General features: G+C 39.7%; 1 protein-coding gene across 11 annotated transcripts in view; it reads right to left on the bottom strand.

The window, feature by feature from the left end:
• The window catches only part of TASOR (transcription activation suppressor), a 101,713-nt gene that overhangs the window by 27,897 nt on the left and 53,628 nt on the right, over window positions 1-20,188 (bottom strand). For 4 of the 11 annotated variants that reach the window (XM_072599012.1, XM_072599014.1, XM_072599011.1 and 1 more), the window contains exons 15-20: window positions 18,396-18,823; window positions 14,889-15,033; window positions 13,482-13,541; window positions 9,403-10,352; window positions 5,869-5,991; window positions 5,123-5,282 (exon numbers count right to left, since the gene is read on the bottom strand). In XM_072599012.1, the coding sequence (XP_072455113.1) occupies window positions 5,123-5,282; window positions 5,869-5,991; window positions 9,403-10,352; window positions 13,482-13,541; window positions 14,889-15,033; window positions 18,396-18,823 (1,866 nt within the window). Of the gene's footprint in view, window positions 1-11; window positions 3,846-5,122; window positions 5,283-5,868; window positions 5,992-9,402; window positions 10,353-13,481; window positions 13,542-14,888; window positions 15,034-18,395; window positions 18,824-20,188 lie in introns of those variants that run through there. The other 7 variants (XM_072599017.1, XM_072599009.1, XM_072599016.1 and 4 more) reach the window with 4 other exon arrangements.

Genomic DNA, 20,188 nt, shown 5'->3' with positions numbered 1-20,188 from the left:
TGTTAGAAAAAATAATTCAGTTTATTAGCCAAATTATAGAGAAAATAAGTATTCCAACGTCTTTTGCAAGCTTTCATTTTTTTCCCCTCTGGATAGTTCTATCAAGAAGCACTTAATTCTATGAATAATATGAACTAAGCCCTGGACATTGAAATGTTGTGGTCAGAGCATCCTTAAGCAGATGCAAAGAGTGACCAGGAAGGTTCGATGTTGTCAGCCCAGCCAGCAGTCAGACATTTGTACCCAGGGCACCCTGGGGCCCAGAATGAAGCCTGGACTATGGGGGCACAGCACAGGTAGGACTCCAAGCTCCAATGAAAGATGTAGGGATAGATTATTCCAGGACCTCTGGTGACACAGTGATAGAAAGGGGGAGGGAATAAACAATTATAAACTACCTACTATGTGCCAGGCACTAAGCTAAACACTTTTTTCAAAAATTATCTCAACAGACCCTCACAACAGCCCAGCAAGAGGCAAAGTGTCCCAAAACATGGGACCGATTGCTATGAAAACAGAGAAACATGGAGAAGGTACAGAAAGATTAAAATGGAAATGGAAAGAATAGCCACTAAAACATCCAAAGTGAATGTTGCAAAATTATAACAAATAAGCCTTCTTGTACTTCTGCCAAAGAAAGCTCCAAGAGGACACCCTCACCCCATCGCAGTGGGCAAAGCTCCACAAAGTGATACATTTCATATATTTTCAGCTTTTTTCAGAGTATTCCTCAATTTTGCTGATATTTTTTTCTTCTTTAAAAAGTATTTGTTAAGCTACAAAAATGTGCATGCCCTTTGACCCAGCAACATCATTTCTAGAGATCATAAAAATGGGAAAGGGCCCACATGTACAAAAATATCTATAGCAGCTCTCCTTGTGGTGGCCAAGAACTGGAAGTCAAGGGGATGCCCATCAATTGGGGAATGGCTGAATAAATTATGGTATATGAATGTAATGGAGTACTATTGCGCCATAAGAAATGATTAACAGGAAGACTTCAGAGAGGCCTGGAAGGACTTACATGACTTGATGCTGAGTGAAAGGAGCAGAACCAGGAGAACTTTGTGCACAGCAACGACCACAGTGTACGAGGAGTTTTTTCTGGTAGACTTGGAACTTCATAATAACTCAAGAACTTAAAAAAAAAAATTCCCAATGGTTTTCTAAGACAAAATGCCTTCCACACTCAGAGGAAGAAATATGGAAGTCATTCGCAGAATGTAGCAGATCGTGTGTGTGTGTGTGTGTGTGTGTGTGTGTGTGTGTGGGTTTGTGTATCATGTTTTGATTTGTTATATGATTTCTTCCATTTATTTTAGTTCAACTACATAGCATGACTATAGTGAAAATGTACTCAATAGGAAAGTATATGTAGAACCTATACAGAATTGTATGCTGTCATGGGGAGGGAGGGGGGGTAGTGGGGAGTAGGTGTGGGGGGGATAAAATCTTAATTTTATGGCAGTGATTGTAAAACATTAAAAAAATAATAATAAAATTAAATTTTAAAAAAAGTTTTTCTTAATATGGGAAGGGTCTCTAGAAAGGTGAGGGGAGAAACACTAGGGAAAATCTGGGCATGCTAAAAAAAAAAAAAAAAAAAGGAAAAAATTATTTTAAAATATTTTTAAATGCTCTAAAAACCACTAATTAAAAGAAATGCTAATCAAGGTAACAGACTTACTATCTCATCCATCAGAATGGCAAAACGGACACTAAAGGAAAATGACACAAGCTTAGCGGGGCTGTGGGAAAACAGGTACAGAGCGGCATGATGCAATCACTTTAGAAAACAATTTGAAACAAGGCCAAAAAAGTTAGTAGGCTGTGCATACCCTCTGACCCAGCAATATTGCTATTAGGTCTACAATCCAAAGAGAGATCAAAGAAGGAAAAAGATGCCTACATTCAAGAATATCTGCACTAAGTCTTCTGCTGTAAACTAGGAGATGCCCATTAACTGGGGAATACTGAACAAGTCATGGTACATGAATTTTATGGAACACTGTAATGCTATAAAAAACAAAGAAATCTGAGAAGCCTAAGAAGAACCAGGAGAACAATGTAGACAACCATATTGTAAAGCAATCAAGACTGCTAAGAAATCTGACCAGCAAAACGATGGATCCCAACTGCAGAGAATTCAGGATGAAACATACGACCCAGCTCCAGAGGGAGAAGGAACAAGTGCAGAATTCAGATTGGGGCGTATCATTCTTATTTTTGGACAAGGTCAATGTGTGATTTTGTTCTGCTTGACTATACAAGTTTATACTGGGCTTTATTCTTCTAGATTTCTTGAAAGATGGGGGAGGAATGGGGTGAGAGAAATGAGAACTTAAAATAAAACACAATTTTAAAAAAAATTTAATGAAAATGAAATGTGGCATAAACATAGTGGTTCAGGTCACCTCTTCACAGATGGAAGATGGTACCTCGTGCTGTTTGCATAGAAATGCTTTTTTGGGTGTTTCCATTTAGAATTAAAAATTCTTTCAAGAAACTTATGTCACTAACTTTTGACTCAAATATGTGTTGCTGAGGTCATACCCCAAAGAAATCAACCACAAGAGAGAAAAGCCCTACAGCCTCTGAAATGGAACCAGCAGCCTGTCTGAAGGACCAAAGAACTAGAAATCAAGGTGTCTCTCCAGGGGGAATCAAGGGACAAGAAACATTCTTGGACCATCATGACCTAAGAAAATAAAATGAAGATGATGAATACAAAGAGTCCCTAACAACAAACATGAATGAACGTCAAGCAGCAGCAGGAGCAGCATTTAGACAGCGCCTCCTATGGGCCAAACACTGTGGAAAACGCTTATTAGGAATGTGCTGCCAACATCCTCACCGTGCAGGTGAGGAATTAAGTGACACACCGCAGGTATGTCCACAGTCCGTGAGGCTCTGAAGTCATATCCGAACTTGGGTCCTCCTGCCTCTGACCTGGAGTCATTTATCAGACTCCGAACAACAAACACAACACGCTGTGACATTCAAAGGACTAAACTTGGCCCCTGAAATGAAAATGCCCCTGCCTTCAGTGAGAGGGCCAGAGGTTGTGGGAGCGAAGATGCACGCACAATGGCTCACAGCGGGTTTTCTTAATTGGACGTTCCTTTTGTTGAGGGTACAGGGCATCTTTCTCCTTGTTGGTTATAAGGAACAGCTCCCTGGGAAATGCAAAGAGGAAGGAAGCTGGAAAGCATAGGTCATGTAAAAAAAAAAACATCTCTGAAGGGGACCAACACCACCATGGTTTGAAAACAAATCAAGACTGCTAAGAAGCATGTGCAAATTAGCAGGAAGGAGAAACCAAGTCTCTGGGGGATCTCAGTAAGACAGCTGACCCCATGCCTTTGCTAAATAGTTGGTACTTCCCTTTTCTCGCTGCCCCCACATGAGGCAAGTGAGCCTTCCTCCCCATGCAGAGTCTAGTGGGGAATGGAGCTGCTCAGGCATGCGCCAACAACAGGAGCCAAGAAGGCTTCTACAAAAAACAAAACTGACAACAGCAGATCTCACTTCCAAGCAAGGCTGAAGGCTGATGCGGTGCTTCTGATGTTGTTTTCTGCCTGTCCCAACTGGCACTCATCAACTTACAAATCAGGGAGGAAATAGAGAAGGGTGGCTGCCATCACAGACCAAGGGATGCCAGGGCTTCTGCGGGGCCTCAGACCAAGGTCTCCACATTCAGAAGGGGCATCATGAGCCAGTAAAAAGGGAAGGAAAATGGTGGGTATTGACTCCCTCACCTCAGGAATATGGAGACGGCTCCAAGACATTAACCAGAGCCTCCTGAACCTTGCAGAACATCCAAACACTAGCCACTTCTGGTCATTCTGAAAGAAAGGAACCTGCAAAGTTGAACTGATAGTTTTTAGTAATAAGCCAAAAAAGCCCTCAACCATAGAGGTACAAAGGTCAGCTTCTCACAGTGTCTACCTACAGCTGCCAGCAGCATGTGCAGCCATCGAAACTTGTATCATAATATTCCTCCCCAGAGGAGGGGGGGGCAGAACCAGTCACTTAACTCTGACAAGCCAAACAGAAGGGAGGAGGAAGAACAGAAAGAAGAAGGCAGAGGAGAGGAACAGTAACTCGAAGAATACAAGCTCCAAGAAGAGAGTCAGCAACAAATACAATTCATGGCTTAAGGTTCCCTACAAACAAACACCTAAAATATGGGTAAACACAGTGATATATGTCACTGACACTGGGTGCTAAAGTACAAATTGTTTGCCTCTTAAAGGCTACATATTGCTCAAAAAAGAAAATAAAAATATGCAGGAGGTAACATTATTAAGAATAGGAAGTATTGCAGAAAGCACCTGAGTGACAAGATACAATCTTGTGGACAGGTGGATTATCAGAGAAGCCTCGCAAACAAGGGTGGCGCCCTGGCACGTGGCATGCAAGGAGCTGGGCTCTCAAAAGGCTGTACAAGTTGAACCTAAGTTCCAACAGGTTTTCATCAAAGGTTCTAGGCATGAGCCCAATAACAGACTGTATCCATCACTAGGAACACCAACCTGCCTAAACTTATGGAGTCTCAGATTCAAGGTAGTTAAAGGGTGATTTTTTTTTGACATAAGTCTCATAGACATTTTACCAAGTCATAAAGAAGTTGTAATAGCTAATAATAGTAATTAGCAACTGCCATATATTATTCCCACTTTACAGACGACAAATGGAGGCAGAGGATAAGTGACTAGCCCATGACCACACAACTACTGAATGTCTGAGGCTATAAGAGAATTCAGGTCTTCCCACCTCCAGGTCCAGTCTTCTCTCCATGGTACCACCTAGCGACAAGCCACATCAGTACAGGAAATGCCCAGATCAATGCCTCTGGAGTTTACTGGAATATGCATTGGGTAAGCTAGGAATCAGTTACTAGCAACTTATCCACCATTCAAATGGGGTGAACTATAAATGTTAAGAGCTGAAATCAAAAGTACCAAAATGAGAATGATTAATTATGTCAATGGAATTGGGCGTGACAACCGTTAGAGAACAAGAAAAGGCTGAAAAGCAAAAAAACCTAAGGAGAGCTTAAAACTGAGTAAGAAGATGGCTGGGCTGGGAAGTATTTTAAGAAATAAAATAAAATTCTTACCAACTGTGACAGCTTCTGGATTTAGAACAGATTCATCTGACACAATAAAGCCTCCAGAAACAAACAGTTCATTGTAGGTATGGTTTTTCACATCATCTAAACTATCCACTCCAGCAAAACTAACACAGGAAAGCCTCTTCAGAGTCACTAAACCAGGCACCTGTTTAAATAAAAAGAAAGTTTGGCACAAAAGTGATTTACTTAGTGAAATGCCAAGTGTGAAGGGGCCGTACAATGAAGTTTTTTTTTAATTTACAAAATTTACTTTAACACAAGAACGAAGTTTGTATGGAATGTCTGACCATCATTTAAGTTAAACACTTCCAATCTGACTATGTCTATCTCTGTCTCTATAGATATACAAGTATCTATAAAGATCAACACACATACTGACAGAAAGGTGGGCAAACAAGGCGTGTGTGCATGTAATCAAGCTGCACTGGAGGGATTTCAAAAAATTCTTAAACTGATTCTAACCTTTGAGCAGTTTACAACCTGGTCGGACAGAAAAATAAAAGCACTAAACTATGTCATACTGACCAAAGATCTCAGGGAGGAAGTGACACACAAGATGAGCAGAATATAGCAAAGTAGAAGAGAAAAGGGCATTTGAAACCTCAGGAGGAAAGACAATACACTGCTAATGACAAACCCAAATACCTGCACGTGTTTCAGACTAACGTTTACAAGTACGAACAACCAAACCTAGTAATTCTTTCCAAAGTACCATGACCTGACAGACCTACCTTATGAATGAAACTTGCAATATCTTCATTTTGGATGATGATCAATAGTTTATCTAATGTTGATCTTCTTTCCAAAAACTGCTCCGGATGACATTCGGTATTGCCTAATTTGATAAGGTATTCCTGTTCAAGAAAAAAGCAGTCTGAAAAAAGCACAAATATGCAAGAAAAAACTGGCTATGAATTGCCATGTAAACACTGAAGCCATGAAGCATGACATCGCCCTGATTATGGAGTGCTCGGTAAAGCGTCAAACACCTGAGTCCACCCCTTGCCTTGGCAGATGAGGAGAGGAAAGGCAGGGGAGATTCCCCCACATGAGCACAGACAGCTGGTCCATGGCCGGGCAAGGACTAAAACCTCAGCTGCCTCACTTGGCGTCCACTATTTTTAAGGAGTCATCTGGAACTTTCCAACTCAGCAAGTCTTTATGGCAAGAAGATTTCTCACATTATCTTTTCCTTTTTTCTAGATATTCCAAAGCTCCTCTCTTTACAAGACATCTTTACAACGTTGTGCACTGGTGCCTTCTACTGGGCCCCAGAAGGTAATGAGAGGAGAACTGGGTCCCAGCTTCAAAGTCAACGTAGGTGAGATACATGAAAACTGTAGCACTGAAAAGCTCTCCAAAATGACACTGAGCCACTCTGGGGAGGCTCCCATTCACTGGAGACCTTCAAATAAAGGCTACAGACTAGACTGTAATAGAAGTTCTCTGATCTTGAGGTTGGACTAGTTAGCCATCTCAAAAACTGTGGTTCTATTACAATTCACCATCTGGAGATTCATATTATTGAGAGAAGTATACACCTTTTCTGACAATTTTGCAACAATCCTTGGCTGAAATCAAGATTTTAATGTAACCTTTCATTTTCATATCATTGCTGGAAAATAGAAAACATAACCACTTTTTCCAGTTATATAAATTGTTAATAACAAAAACATTTAATTATTTGTCCCATGAAAGAACAACTAAAATGCATCATTGAGGAAGACACTAATTTCTGCTCCTAGTGCATAAAATTCATTAGGCTGCGCTGGAACAAGGAAGAGGGCAACTTATTTGCTGTTTCACAGTAATTCTAGAAATCAAAGCCCTATCTCCACGCCTTGCTAACACCACATGCCATGGGTCCACCAACTACAATCGCCTCAAAGTGGCATTGGTAACTATTGAGGTGCTAACGATACAATCACACTTGCCAATTCTCTTGACTCCTTTCCATGATGGACAAGTGGTGGAAAGGAGAAGGAAGAAGGATGTTCCAAGGATAGAGAGCTTGGCTCTGAGATATATTTTGGATCACCATAGTAGCATCCCTGCAGAAACTACAACTAGAGTTCAGTGGGAAATGTGTGGTGGAGTGGGAAGAGTCCAAGTTTGAGTAATGGTTCTGTCACTTAAAATGAGGAAAGGTACCACCTGTACTAGGATCTGAAGTATCACATGAAATCAAGTATGTAAAGAACTTTATAACCATAAAACAAAATACAATGATAGAAAATGAAAATAATAAATGTTGAAGATGTGGGAAAACTGGAACACTGATACATTGTTGTTGGAGTCGTGAACTGATCCAACTGTTCTGGAAAACAAGTTGGAACTATGCCTGAAGGGCTATAAAACTGTGCACACCCTTTGACCCAGCAACATCACTTCTAGAACTGTATTCCAAAGAGATCATAAAAAAGGGAAAAGGACCCACATGTACAAAAATAGCAATAGTAGCTCTTTTTGTGGTAGAAAAGAACTGGAGATTGAGGGGATGCTGAATGACTGAACAAGTTGTGGTATATATGTATGTAATGGAATACTACGGTGCTCTAAGAAATGATAAGCAGGTGAATTTTTAAAAACCTGGAAAAACTTCCATGAACTGATGCTGAGTGAAGGGAGCAGAACGACAACGTTGCACATAGTAACGGCAACACTCTGTGATGATCAGCTATCACACACTTAGCTCTTCTCAGAAACACAATGATACAAGACAATTCCAAAAGACTCATGATAGAAAATGCCATCCACATCCAGAGAAAGAATTAGGGAGTCTGAATGCAGATCAAAGCAGACTATTTTCATTGTTTTCTTTCTTGTGATTTTTCCCTTTTGTTCTGATTGTTCTTTCACAACATGAATAATGTGAAAATATGATTAATGTAATTGTACATGTATAACCTATATCAGATTGCTTACTGTCCAGGGGAGGAGGGAGAAGAGGAAGGGTGAAAAACAGAGAACTCAAATTCTTATAAAAGTGAATGCTGAAAATTAAAAAGTAAAAATATATATATATAAGCCATTGTTTATAAATATTATGGAGATAATGCCTTAAATGCTTAAAAGACTGGAGTATTCAACTAAAGTAGCATATTCCAGGTAACTGTGGATAAACTAAAAAGAATTTAAACGGTCCACTTTTCTCCTTAGAAAATAAAATACTAAATATAGTTTAGTATTTGACAATACTGAAAATCAGAGATGTTTAATAGTGTCATAAGGTCATCATAAACACCAGTTATGGTTTATAGCATCACAGACACTTAGAACCAAACGAATTGGATCACGTTAGCCTAGTACCATACTCTAGAATCTTTCAGGAAGTTTCCTTTCTGAGGGATAAATCCTTGAAAGAAGTGTCCCCACCTCCCTTCAACTTTTCTTAATTTTCCTTGAAACCCAAGTTTCAGAAACAATTCCATTTAATTGGGATTTTGCAAACACTGAAAGCACAATTCTTGATAAATCTGTTCAATATGGGAAGGTTATCTACACTCTTATACAGAACAGGAAAATAATTCTTCAAAAGGATACTTTCTATATTCACCGACTATCAGACCCTGTTACTTCCCTATGAGGCAGATCACCAAAGGATGGGGGCCTGCTCAGTCACCGAGGCAGGAGGTAGCAGCAGGAGCACAATAGGGACTTGGGTCCTCCTGACTTTAAGGCTATTTAATGCTGCCTTTCAACTTAATAATTATAATAGTTTTAGTAAATTAAGGTGCTGGAGAGCAATTATAATTTTCTTCATTAAATGAACCCCCCAAGGTCAAATTCTCAGGAGCCAGGCAGCACAGGCAGCAGGGGAGGCGGGACATTTGCTCGGCTCAGCGTCATTCATCTTTCTCCTCTATTGTGGACAATCAGGAACGTGTGAACGGCTGTCCGTACAAAAGTGAAAAGGAGGCTACTGATAAAATCATGTGAATGCTTACAGTGGAAAAGGTAAACACACAAATGGTAAAGACTGCAGTGTAACATACACTCAACTGAATGAAACAAAGTCTGCCATGGATTATTAATTTTTAAAAGTTGAACTTTTACCTCTCTGCAGAGATAAAACCTAGGGGAAAGCTTTAAAAGAGTTTATAAGGCACTGTGAAAAAAAAAACCCAGCACTACTTGTAGCAAGAAAGTAGTATTATTATAGAGCAAATTAAGAATCTGACTCTAAACCATTTTGATTTCAAGTTCTCTACCTAAACTCATTTTTACAATGCTGTTATCTCTGTATTTCCCTCAAGTGTACTTACCTTTATTTCTCTGCAAAGCATACTTTCTTCTTCTTCATGAATATAAAATTTCACAGTATTTTTCTGGACATCTTTCATGATTTTTACCAAGCTGTTAAACACTTCTGGCTCTAACTGGCTTATGAAATTTGACAAAGATGGCTGGGTAGAAATGTTCATGTCATTGGGTGTTCTGCAGTTATCCGCCAACTCCAAGGTGCCCTCACTAGAAACAGTTTGATCAGGCGTCCGTATAAGTTCTGGGGCCTGGTGGCCTTGATCCAGCTCCACTTCAGTCAAACCCAAAGTGGTCGAAGAGGGTTGCTCATGACAGTCAGTCTCTTTCTGCAGAGAATGATGATATGATTCTGGTCCTCGATCAGTGCTGAAATCACTTGATGAAACTTGTATAACCTGACTTGTTGGAGGATTCAACCCTATCTTTGTACAACTATCTTCTGGACTAGGACTGACTGTAGGTGTATGCTGGTCACAGGAGAATGTTTTGGAGATGATAATATTCAGTTTTTCACGTAAGCCATTTATAAACTCCTGGACACTAACTTCAGAGGTTTCAGAACACACATAGGCAGAAAGTCTAGTCATTTTTTCTTGTGCTGAGAAGGAAGGTGTAGAAATTCTACTGACATACGAAATGTTTTTTTGCTTCAAAATCTCTTCTATTTTTCTCGAAAACAAATTATATTCCTCTAACATTGTACTTTCTGTGGTTCCACTCAGTGTATGTGTAGCTACCAAAGGATCCTCTGCTGCTAACATACACTGTTCTTGCATTTTCATCCCCTGACTTGTTAATGTTCCATCTTCTGGTGGCCCCTTTACCGTTTCTGAAAATGGAGAGTATGGAAACTGGTCATCAGAGCTCCTCTGTCTACTTATTACCCGGGGATCGTTAGGAAAGGCATCCTCTGGAGGCAGACACACCAGCTGCTCTTCCGGTGATTTCATACCTACACGGGAAAAGTTGATTATTATAAGAACAAATCAAAAAGATTAACATAAAGATGGTAATTAACAAAATCATTGTAAGCAGCATTGTAAGCTATCAAGTTCCTCAGTATCAAATGGTACAGTAGGCAGTTTTAAGTCAAACAATCATTTGTCCCCTAAAACTGGAAAAATTTTCAACACTAGTTCACATATAAAGCTAAGTCATTTTCATTCTAATTTCAGTCACAACAGCAGATATCTAGAAAAAATGTTAAGTGTCAAGTGAGAATCTCAATCACATCCTATTTGTCCTACATGTGGCTAGACTCCCAATTCCAATGGTCAAAAAATAGCAACTTTGAATTGGGGGAAAAGAGAGTTTGTTGTTTTCACTTTTGAGTGGGACAGAACACACAAGCTTGGCATCAACACAACTGTTACCTACTTGCCTCAGCAATTCTGATGTAGGTGGGCTGTTCTTTGAGCACCTTGGCTCAATTCCTTCATCTTTGCCAAGTCATGACAACTATGGTCATCTCCATGAGCGATAAATACTTAAACATTGAGACCTCCACAAGGTTAAGCACAATAAAATGTCTACTTTGTAAGGATTTTGTGTTACATACTCCCAAAAAACTGAGCTGGAAGAACCTCTAAAAGATGAAGCACTTTTTAAACACGTTTTGAGATGCTCCCAGTGGAGAAAGGACTTACTTAACCGAAATGCTACAAGTATACACGACACCCACATTTCACAGTATGTAAAAATGTTTTCTCCACTAGAAAATGCTGCCTTTTACATGACTCAAAGTAGAAGCCTGTGTCTAGAAAGGTTTGAAAAATTAATTCAAAGTAGCAAATTAACTCTGAAAGCAATCAACTTAATAATCTTTTCCAAAATTGTAGATTTGGGGGATTTATTTATCTTATGAATGTTATTTTCTCTCAGTAAAATGTCAGTTTCTTGGGGCCAGGGGCTGTTTCCTTTTTGGCTTTACATCACTAGCATAGTGCTAGAAGACCCTTTAAAATACTCCTTGCCCACCTGGCTACACTATACCTTAGGGCTTTTTTTTTTTGCCTCCTCTACACCATCCCCCAAGACTTCATCATTAGAAACACTTCACCATCCTGCAGGATCCAATGACCTCTGGTATCACATTTCCTTCACTATCTTTTCCTCCTCTGATTGGAGTAAAGAGTCATGAACTCATTGAAGGAGGGAGTTCAGGTCAGAAAAGACTTTTCCCACCTGGATACCTGCTCCATAAAGTTTGAAGTAACTCCAGTTCTCTTAATTGGTGGCAGATGTTAATAAACTGCTCTTCCTAATAGATGTACATCAACTCAAAATCCTTAGCTTCATCTAATTCTTTCAAAATATCAAATAGTAAACTACCTGTTCAAATTAGCACTTACCTACTGTATACCTAGAGCTGCTATAATATGCCTTCTCTATCTGGAACATAATTATGAATTAGTTCATCTGAATTTATATACTCTGAGATATCTGACAGGTTTGTGATTTAATAACTAGTTTTGAAAACCCAAACAAACACTGCAGATTTGTGAAAAATCAACTTAGATTAAGAAAGAAAACTAACTTTTCATTTATAATGTTATAAAGAAGCAACTTTAAGACTGAATGCATTAGAATTGTATTATTAAACTACTTTCATTTTGGAAAAATAAAAAATTATATCCCACTCTCAAGATTTTCCTTGTATATCATGTTAAATACACAGAATGCCCTACAAGATCAGACTTAAAACTGGAAGCTCGTCAGAGGTCACCTGGTCCAACTAAGGAACAGGTGAAATGATTTGCCAAAGGTAATGGAGCAGACGGGTCAGAAGCAGGATTCCAACCCAATTCCTTTGACTCCCAAATCAAGGGCTCTTTAACCCTGGGTGGCCTTCATGGTTTGTCCCTCCCATAGCAGAGAACAACATCAAACAGTGAAGGACAACTGAACTTGTATTTCTATTATCCTTTAAGGTTTCCAAAGCACTTTCTCCAGAACAATTCCAAGAGTTAAGAAATGTAATCATCTCACTGTGGTGCCAGGGCACAACTATGTGGTTTTTTAGTACTTAACCAAAAACGTCTGTTAAGTTTCTATCAAAGAAGAAAAAGAAGAAATTATACAAAAGCATAATTTCTCTAAAGGCAGAATCACCCCTATCTATACTTTCAGGTCACAAGACCTAGGTAAGAAGTACAACAGTGTCCCAAGCATGAGCCCAATTAACTTGGGTATTATTTGTTTTCCAGGAACAGATGCTCTGTACGTACTGTTACCAGATTAAGAATCTAAAGGTTTTCCTGAAGAAAACAATTAATAGCTTTTCTTTCCAAGAGAAGTAATCACTACCAAAATCTGTCCAAACCACAATATCACTCATGTGGCCTTATCCTCCAAATCAGAAGTTGATATTGAAGTAAATCACCCAAAGAAAAAAAATGCAACATAATAAAGGGAAATGCTAATGAAACCATGAAACCTTAAGAGAGAACAAGCTCTATGACCAGCAGTTCCAAAATTACCAAGAAGAAATTGAGTTTAGCTAGCTGTAATTTTATAAATACATACATATATACACACACAGACACACAGACACACACACACACTCTCTCTCTCTCTCTCTCCACATACCAGAGTCAAACTAAAATGGAAAACAAAAAAGGAAAAAAAAGCCAAAAAAAAACCACCTCACATGAAATGATAAACTGAGACCTGGAAACTCCAAGCTCTTCTCCCAAGTGTCTAAAGAAACTTTAATTCCGAGAGCAAGAACTTCAAGATTTGTCAAAAAAGACAACTTAAACCAAATGCTACGATCCCCTCATGCTTCATCATTATTCTCAGCAAAGTGAGTCATCTTCTGTGCTGTGACACCAGAGAGAACTTACTAGAGATGAAAGAGACTGTCACCTTGAAGGAAATTCAAAGATTTCCTGAAAAAATCCCTGAGTGTAATCTGACACCAGCTGAGCGGTTATCACGCTAACAGCACGTGTGGTTCCCTTCCATTCTAGGCTTTCACTCACTTCTAGTCACGTCAGGACCAGTCAGAATGCCCTCCTGTTAGATTAAGACCAGAAATGCAGCAGCAATCCTGGGACCGGGCACACTGGGGGGAGCTCACCTGGTGTCTGGTTATCCTCATGCTCCCCAAGTGGATCTTCTGGACTTCTTGCATTCCCTCCTGGGAGAAAGCAGCAGTTAGCATTTGTAGACTTTCTCCAAAGGTTATCTAGTAAATCCATTTAGCACCTTTCAGACAAACCAAAAGCTTACAGACACCATAATATATTGCTTAAAATAATCCTGTCATATTTTTCTAATGTATAACTTTTAGATAATATGTGCCATTGTCCCTTTCCATTTAAGAAAAACTTAAGGAGATGACACTGAATATTAAAGCCTAGAAACTGACATTCAGACATTCTCCAAATGATTTTCCAAAAAGAGGGGAAATCACAGAGAATCTACCTGAAGAAAATCAAGACAGCATGATCCAGACAATCTTCCTGTTTTCACAGTGAACCCAGGTTAGGTTCTCTCTCAGGAGTGGGTACCATACCCTCCTTTGCCAAGTCATTAGATCCTTTTCTTTCTGATAAAGCCCTGAGCCTGCTTTCAATCCCAGAGGGGCTCAACAGGTAACACAAAGCTCCTTAGCATTCCTTTGAGCAATGGCTCACTCTTTCTGGACAAATGCCATTTTCCTTGGAAAAGATTAATATAAAGACTAATAATAAACAGTAAAAAAGAGGATATGCCATAGGAGTGGCTAACACCAAACCTGAAGATGAACAAGAACCACATTGTGGTTGAGGATGTCCACACAACATAGCAATGATGAAGCCTCAATCCCCCCAGACTAAGAAGTTACTGCTCTTTTAGCTGGCACTGAACAATTTCCAGGCTCTCAATTCAAGTAGATTTTCAGTGTCACTTCACTACATACAGTCATCCCAACCTCCCAATGTTCGCTAAGATGACTTTCTCTATTCAGAAGACAATTTCACTCCAATCTGAGGATTTCCAGCAAAGTCCCTACTGGCTGGGCGAGCTTCTTCTGAAGTGAGAAGGCATCATCATGAGAGAAACAACGACTGCAGAGAACCTTTATTCAAGACAAGGCTTTCGTCGTTTCCTTCGCACAGAGAATGTGCGTGCTGAGATCCATGACCACAGTGCTCTAGAGGCTTCTTTGTATCCCTGAGTGCCTGACTTACTGGTGGGCCACTACCCCATTTGGGAGCTCTTGGTAAAGAGCTCCCCGCAACCTGTGAGCGATTCAATGAGAAAAGCATCCCTCCAGAGTCAAATCTGCCTAAGAAGTGACATCTCTACTGCATAAATCGAGTCTTACAAAGCTATAAAAACTGCACACAAGACGTCATTTCATGTTTTATTAGAGACATAATACACTCGGAAAAAAGTGACCTAAGAGGTGGACCCAGGAAAGTTGCACACCTTCAGAAAACTAAACATTTACATTCCTTGACTTTAGGAAACTCCAAGCATCAACATACTTGCTTCTTACCTGTTATCGGAATTAGTTTCCAATGCATTCCACCCTCCATGGCATTATTTGAGTTAGAATGTTGTTTGCGGCTGCAATGCTCAATGGAAGTAGTAGTACCCAAGTTGTAATTATCAAAATTACTCACACTGCTACCTTTTGGATCCTAAAAATTAAACAAATCAAAGTATCACTCTTAGTGCACATCCCCTTACACGTCTCTTAACATCACTGTAAAAAGGGTTCACTTCTCACAGTGATGTTTAGTCAGCTTTTCCTCAGAAATGAATCCTCACAAATGCCATCCAAGTGAATCTGGCCCTCGTGCCTTGTTCTTTCCCTAATTAAAAGAATTGTTTACATAAGCATTATCACTATTTCCCTAAAGCCATTTTTTTAAATGACATGCATTCAGAGAGGGGGAATTTGAAAATGTTTCCAACTATGTAAGACCTCTTTCCTCAATACATGCACCTTCTTCACCATCTTACAAAACCTAGACCTTCCCCACCTGCCGCAAGCTATGCCACATGGAATATAGGTTTTAAATTCAAACAGAAGCCGAATAATTATTTAAATGTCCTATTAAAATTTTTGTCAACTACTGAAAAGCCTGGAAGGTAAAACAGCTCTACAGCTCTCTCTTCCACACTGGGATTGGGGGTGCAGTGCCCCTACAATCTGGAAAACACCCATTAAAATTTCTGGCCCTCCCTGTATACCAGAGAAGTTTCCCAGATTCCCTTTTTTTTCTTGATATTATACAATACTATACATATATTTTTCTATATTTCCTAGTTTCTAAACTTTTTAAGTGTTGTCTGCTGACCTGACTCATCTGTGGCTTCCACAAACCTCCAAAAAAATTTTATTTGCAACCTGCAATATACTCAAACTGCGATGCAGAAAGCTGCCATGTGGAAGGGATAACTGTGTATTTGTTTAATGCTGAAATATGCCATTTTTTATCTATTCATCTGTATCCCAATGTAATGTAAGATTAACAAGGTGTGAGCTCCCTTAAAGAGTCTACAGTGAGATGAGATTGTTTTTTAAATATCATAATATTCTCAGCTTATCACTGTCTTTCCCTATCTGACTCTCAGTTAAGAAATATTTATTTGAAAATACTTTGGTAATGTTGGTCCTCTGACCCCAAGCCACCTGCCTCACCCCTGGTTTCTCTTTCACTGCTGTCAGTGTTGTGAGGTCTCAAATTCATCATCCTAATCTATTCTTTAAAAAAGAACAATACCTAATAAAGTATAACTAAACAAACTGTCACGTCTCGATTTCCACTACAAAATCCAGAGCACAAAATCCGAGCTGTAAAAGAGCTCCAAGACCGACTACTCCAACGCACATCAGAACAAAAACTCCCTTCTACAACACACTCATGCCTTTGTTCAGTTTCGCTAGAAATCTCCAGTGAGAGAACGTTCTCTCTAGGGCTCCCGTTCCTCTTGTGCATGGCCTTGACTGCTGGCAGGAATGTCCCGATAAACATGATGGATACAAAGTTGACTCTGCAAAGTCAGAAAAATCTAAGTTTATGTTTTTCCTGTAAAACATATTTGATCTGTCTTTTAACCTCAATACCCAATTCTAACTCTCTAACTGCCAGCAAACTGCCAATATACAGGTTTCCAAACTGGGAGATCTGTAAACCAGTAAGAAACCACAGGGCTCAACATTAACAAGTGTGTTTTTGTGGCTCAAGTTCTTTCTTCTATCAAATCCAAAAGTGACTCTGCAGCCTGGGATCAAGAAGCCAGAACCAACAGGCAGATCTCTAGTGCTCAGAGCTTCAACAGCCCCTCACAAGGCACATGCTCCACAGTCCTCCCACACGTGTGCTGGATGACCTTCTGATATGGTTCTTCGTGGTTCTACATCCTTCTTAAAATGAGACCCCAAGAAGGGACACAATATGCCACATTGCCCTCTAACCAAAGCCAAAGTCAAAGTCTGCAGAAGTATCACTGCCTGCCCTCTGTAATTTTTTATACTTATCAAGTGCCTACTATGTGCCGAATGCTGAGATACTTTTGAATAGAGACTGTCGATCAATATGCTGGCTATCCCTCCTAGTTTTATATTATCTGGAAATGTGCTAACAATATTGTCTATGCCTTTATCTAAACCATTAATAAAAAAATTAAAGCAAGCAGGGCCAAACATTGATCCCTAGGACAACATAATGGGTATCATCTTTTCTAAGATGACACAGAAATTTTCCCAGTTTTCTTCAAAATTCACTTCAAGTACTAGCTTCTATATGAGGCCTTTCCTGATTCCACTCAGTTACTATAGCTTTCCTCCCCATTTTATTCTCATTTATGTGTATGTGTGTGTATATACACACAGACACATATGTGCATATATAGAATTACTTTTCACATTTCATAATTTAATCAGTTTTAATCCACCTAACTGTACTGTAGTTTTAGTAACCAAATCACTTGAGAAATGAAAAATTTATCAAATCTTATACTAAATGCTAGGTAACGTATATGTAAGAGCATCATCCTCTACCAGTCTAGCAGTCTGGTGATAGAAGAAAATCAACTTACTGATGAAGCCATGAGGACTTCTTATGATTACCATCTTCCACTTCCACATGTTACTTAGTATCCTTTTTTAACAACACATTCTAAAGATAAGAAAACGAATCTCGATGCAGATATAGGGGACACGCTGTCAGACGCAGCAGACAGGGTGGGAGGGGCTGGTGCTGATTAAACTGCTCTTTTTATTTTCCTATTTTGTTCTTCGTCACAAAGAATGGGTTAGTGGGAAGTTAGAGGCAGGGGAAAGACATCTGGGATGGAGTAGATATAAAACCAAGAGATAGCAATAATTATTTTTTAAATTACATTCTCGAATTTTGCCATGAGCAACATTATCTACCTTAAAAAAAAAAAAACCCAGCACATTTCTTTTCTCTAGTCCTGTACAGCAGCTTTCCTTCCCCACAGCAATGGCATCCGCCAGCTCTTTCACCATCTGGGCCTTAAGTCAGCAAAGTCGCTCTCATATCTACCTCTAATCATCTTGGACAACAACTTCCATGAAGGGAGGAAACAGGAGGAAAGGGCAGAAGGCCCGCCCTGTCCTTCCCAACCAAAAGATCACTCTTTCCAGTGAAATTCAAATTCTATTAAAAACCTCTGGCCATCCGTTAGCACCAAAGGAAATTCCCACATGAATCGACTGTCCCTTCGCCAAGAGTAGCGATTCCTTTATGGTTCATAAATTAGCTGTTTATCTTCTGCCATTTCGCCTTGTTTTTTTGAGAGCAACCATATAAAATAGGTACATAGATGTTATTCCAGATTTACATGTGTGAAAACTAAGGGTCAGAAAGGTCAAAAAACACGCCCACAGTAATTCTCAGAACAAGGACTTAACACAGGGCCTTGTATCCCAATGCCAGGGATATAAGTACCTGTGCCACATGCAACAAGTTAACAATCCATAATGCAAATACTATTGGCTTCACTTTTAGACACATCACACACTGCTTACTTCTTTCAAATGGAGCTTGGGCTCAGAGCCAATTTCACTAGAGGAGACTCTGAGGTCAACATCAACGGGATATTTTAAAGATGAGGCATCAGCTTCCAAGACAATCGGGCTTTTGGGATCTTTACAATTTATATTTTCCACTTTTGTACAACTTGGCTGCTCATACTCTTCCTTGTTGTGGGCAGAAATGAACTCATATTCATGTTTTGACCTCAGGTCATCCCTGGTCTCATCACTGCATCCTAAGGCTTGGCTGACCGAGTAAGCCAGAGTTGGATCCACATTTCTTGAATTAGTCAGAGTCTCCAAAAGCAACTTAATCAGGGCCCGTGTGTCAGGAACTCCAGAGTCGGAGCTATCTTGCTGTCTCAAATCAGTATCATGTCCACCGAATCCACTGATAAGGGAGAAAACAGAGTGTGGAGAACCTGGAACAGAAGAAAGGGGAGTTCAGGGGAGAAGAAAAGCATAGTTCAATTGAAATTGGAAAGTAATGAGGATAATTCTTGACCCACATGAACTGAAAATTAAGTAAACATGAAATAATAACAACAATAATAACACGGGTTCAAAATTAAACAAGTAGGAATTCAAATTAAAGTCACTCCGTTAACTTTCCATCTTTGCAAAAGATGTGCTGGTGATTAACACAGGAAGGGCAGAGTAAAGGTTACGACTCTATTTAAAAAATGAAGTTACTGAGCTACAATAGATGCAAATTTAAAAACAAAACCACTTAATCCTGATCCAAAATGCCTTTCTACAGAGTTTTCAATCCCAAGCACCGCACTGAGCTGCCACGCTGGCACAAGGACCAGCTCTCTGTTGACCTGTCCCACTGTCACCCCCAAACATTTTTTTTAAAGCTCGTTTTCCATCACCAGTCTCCCACTGCATCCTGGGCCATCTCTAGTTGTCCTGCTCTCTATTTGCCACTGGACCCCAATGGTTCCAGAGAAGGTGAAGCAGGTGACTCTGCACAGCCCAGTCTCACTTCAGTCCAATTTGCTTTCACGTCCTAACATCGTTTCCATGATGGCCCAATCCTCCTCAAGAACACAGGACAAAACCGACAACCCAAACTCACCACAAACAGCAATCTGGAGTGATACATTCCAAAATGTACAGAGCGCTTAAAGGTTCTACCATGGGACAAAAGGGCTGGGTACACATTTGTTCCCAGAGGGCCCAAGTAGGAAGAAGGTACAAGTTTCACACAGAATATTTTCTTAGCTATTACAGCCGTCCAAAAGTGGACTGGGGTTGCCTTGATAGATGAGATCATCAAAATAATAACTGAATGACCACTTATCAAAGATGTGCAGCTACAAAGTGGGTCAGATGACCTCTGAGGTCATTTCTAATTCTAAAATTCTATGATCCTATAATTTTCGCCATGCTGAGTCGCTGCACTCACAGGCATGAAGTAAACGACAGAGACAAATCAAACGTTTATTGCATTTTACATTCTAGTGTAAACAACCACCTCCCCCAAAAAGAGATGCTTATCTAAAAGAAACTGATCGGCATATTCTAAGACAAAAGGAGACTTTACTATTGCCCTGGACTTTGTATCCTTCCCTTCATCGGTGTAAGAAGAGGTGACAGTACTTAGAAAAAAAAAAATTATACCAAATTTCTGGCTTTTATATAAAAGCACTAAAAGATGCTCTATATTAAAAACATTTGTGAAAAAGATGAAGGTATAACCTGTGCTAAGAATCAAATCCTAAAATAAATCAGGAAAGGCTAGTGTCAAGTTCTTCAACTAGGTGCCCCCCTCTACCTGCTCA

The sequence above is a fragment of the Notamacropus eugenii genome, chromosome 3 (assembly GCF_028372415.1).
Source record: "Notamacropus eugenii isolate mMacEug1 chromosome 3, mMacEug1.pri_v2, whole genome shotgun sequence".
Lineage (NCBI taxonomy): Eukaryota > Metazoa > Chordata > Mammalia > Diprotodontia > Macropodidae > Notamacropus > Notamacropus eugenii.
Note: the sequence above shows the minus strand (reverse complement) of the source record. Positions and strands in the feature narration are given on the sequence as shown.